The 2,324-nt window shown below is 39.6% G+C and overlaps 1 protein-coding gene across 1 annotated transcript; it reads right to left on the bottom strand.

Moving 5' to 3' along the window:
* Positions 1–375: 375 nt before the first annotated feature.
* Positions 376–1,840, bottom strand: LOC108110626 (odorant receptor 30a). Its single transcript, XM_017219725.2, has 7 exons — positions 1,529–1,840; positions 1,335–1,473; positions 1,014–1,284; positions 862–961; positions 703–804; positions 541–648; positions 376–477 (listed from the first exon to the last, which is right to left on the bottom strand). The coding sequence occupies exons 1-7, from the start codon at positions 1,838–1,840 to the stop codon at positions 376–378; spliced, it is 1,134 nt and encodes a 377-aa protein (XP_017075214.2).
* Between the last annotated feature and the right edge of the window lie 484 nt (positions 1,841–2,324).

The raw sequence follows: 2,324 nt of genomic DNA, 5'->3' as shown, positions 1-2,324 counted from the left end.
TTTTAATCTAATTTAGCACACTTTAGATTTATATTTGCTTAAATAGAAGTTATCTGAATGGCACGTGCCGGGCATAACAAAGGGCCAGCAACAACAAAAGGAAGCTCTAGAAATGGTAGTGGTCGACATGGCTGCCCAAGATGTGGCCGAAAGGGCAACAAAAGGATCCACAGTAGCAATTTTATTATAGTTTATTTCGTTGGACGCTCCTTTGGTATATTTCGGAGACGTGTTGCAGTTGCCTCGAATGCATTTGCAACAATCCAATTGCATCGCATTTCCCATCTCCAGTGGAGGATGTTTGCTGCTTAAATGCAATCAATTGTGGCAATTGTTCGTCTCAAAGGATGGTCTAACCTTGTAAGCGCTTTTTCCTTAGCCATAAACGCGACGCAGAAGGGTGAAGAACGAGTAAATGGCATTCAATAGTGACTGCAACATTTTCAGGTTCATGGGATAGGTGCCACCCACTAGAATCTGTAGAGGAAATAATCGTTAACGACAAGACATAACTGAGTAAAAATGTTTAAAAGACTTCACCGCCAAAGGCTTTTGTGAGCGCATTATGAGAAACTTCAAAGTCTTTTGTGTGTCCACATCAAAGTCCATCCAATTGCTCTCATAGGCAGCAATGGCAATATCAAAGCTCTAATGGGGATGAAAACTAAGAATTTCAAAAGAAAATTCAAAGAAAACTCTTACTTGAAAGTATAGTTCATTGGCCACGTAGTAGAGAACCACACTGTTGGCAAATATCATTACCATATATGCAATTACTATCACGGTCTGGGCAATAGTTTGAGCCTTTTTAAAGGGGAGAAATCTTTAATAAATATTTCTAATTTATTTCTCATTACTTACTATTATCAGTGAGAAAAGAAGAACACAAAGCATGGCTCCAAAGCAGAGGAACTCCACTAAGTGAAGATGGGTATTCAGGGCATTCATGGAGTCCACCAAACTGCAAGTTTGAGATTTTTAAACTACATCCAACTGCCTTAGCTAAGACTTACCCTGTCAGTTTTAGTTGATATTTAATGCACCATATTAACTCCCCACGCACTTGATGATCTTTCAGCTTCTCCAGGCTTTTTAGCTTATGCTGCAGAACTCTACACATCAGTATGGCAAAAAGGGTAAAGGTCACTACCATATTTGTATAAGGAATGTACATGCAGCAACCCATGGGGGCCATGATGGCTTGGATTACGAAGAAGATCTCATAGAAGGGCGAAGCGTATTTGTACTCATCAATAGAAGGCAAATACATGCCATAGGGCAGAACTTAAGAAAGATTATAAGAAAGAATCATTGTAGAAAATTCTTTAACTCACCTCTTTCTGAACCAAAAATGGGATAGGTGACAAAGCCAATGCATGTGCAGCAGCCCATAAATAAGTTTATTCTACTTATGAGAACTGAGAGACGGGTGGTCTCCGTCACTAAAAGGGTGATAGTGGGGTCATCTGATGCCTATGAGATATTAAACCTTTAAAAGGTTATCTCGGAGACAGTTTTCTGTACTTACCAACAACTCTAAGTAAAAGCTTTTCAGCATCTCAATGAAACGCTCATAGCTAGATCTCTGAACACACAGCAACACACCTCTCACCACTGTATTGGTAAACAGAACAGCCAAGTATACATTTCTAATAATAAAATCCAAGGATTCGGTGCTCAGATATATATCCACATACTGAGTGCAGTTGATAATCATGTAAGGAGCCATGGCCACATAGCGACGCCAGTTGTGAACGAAGAGATATGACCAGAACTTCATTAGCTTCAGAGTGCTCCCGAAAATGGGCATCTCCACGGTATCCATCGTTGACAATTCCATATTGTCAGTTACAATACGTTCAGAGGTGTGAATTACACAGCCCATGAAGACAAGGTTTTATAGGTAACCCCTGTGATTAGGGGTGGGATTTGTACGGAGTTGTCGTGATGTCATCATAATTAGAATTTAATTAATGACTTTACGTCGTGATTGTGGCAGGGCAAATGTGTTAATTAGCCCGCTAAGGGTTGTTATTAGAGGTGTAAAGGATACAATTTGATTTTGAGGGTGAAGATGTTAAATTTTAAGGCAATACTTAAAGCTGTCTTAACTTTAAGAGGCTTACTTTATAAAAGGCTTCTCCTACTACTTAACTTCATTTAACCAGAAAAGCAACCTCAACATCTTCATTTTTCATGGCAGTCCCTTACTCAGTAGTCCGATAAAAAATCTTAATCGTTGGCAATTTGTCTGATGCCCAGCTGAAGCTGAACCCTAGCCACAGAAATCCCTCGAAAAACCTCAAGCAAACAAAAGGCGTTCA

The sequence above is a fragment of the Drosophila eugracilis genome, unplaced genomic scaffold (genome assembly GCF_018153835.1).
Source record: "Drosophila eugracilis isolate 14026-0451.02 unplaced genomic scaffold, ASM1815383v1 contig_353, whole genome shotgun sequence".
Classification (NCBI taxonomy): domain Eukaryota; kingdom Metazoa; phylum Arthropoda; class Insecta; order Diptera; family Drosophilidae; genus Drosophila; species Drosophila eugracilis.
Note: the sequence above shows the minus strand (reverse complement) of the source record. Positions and strands in the feature narration are given on the sequence as shown.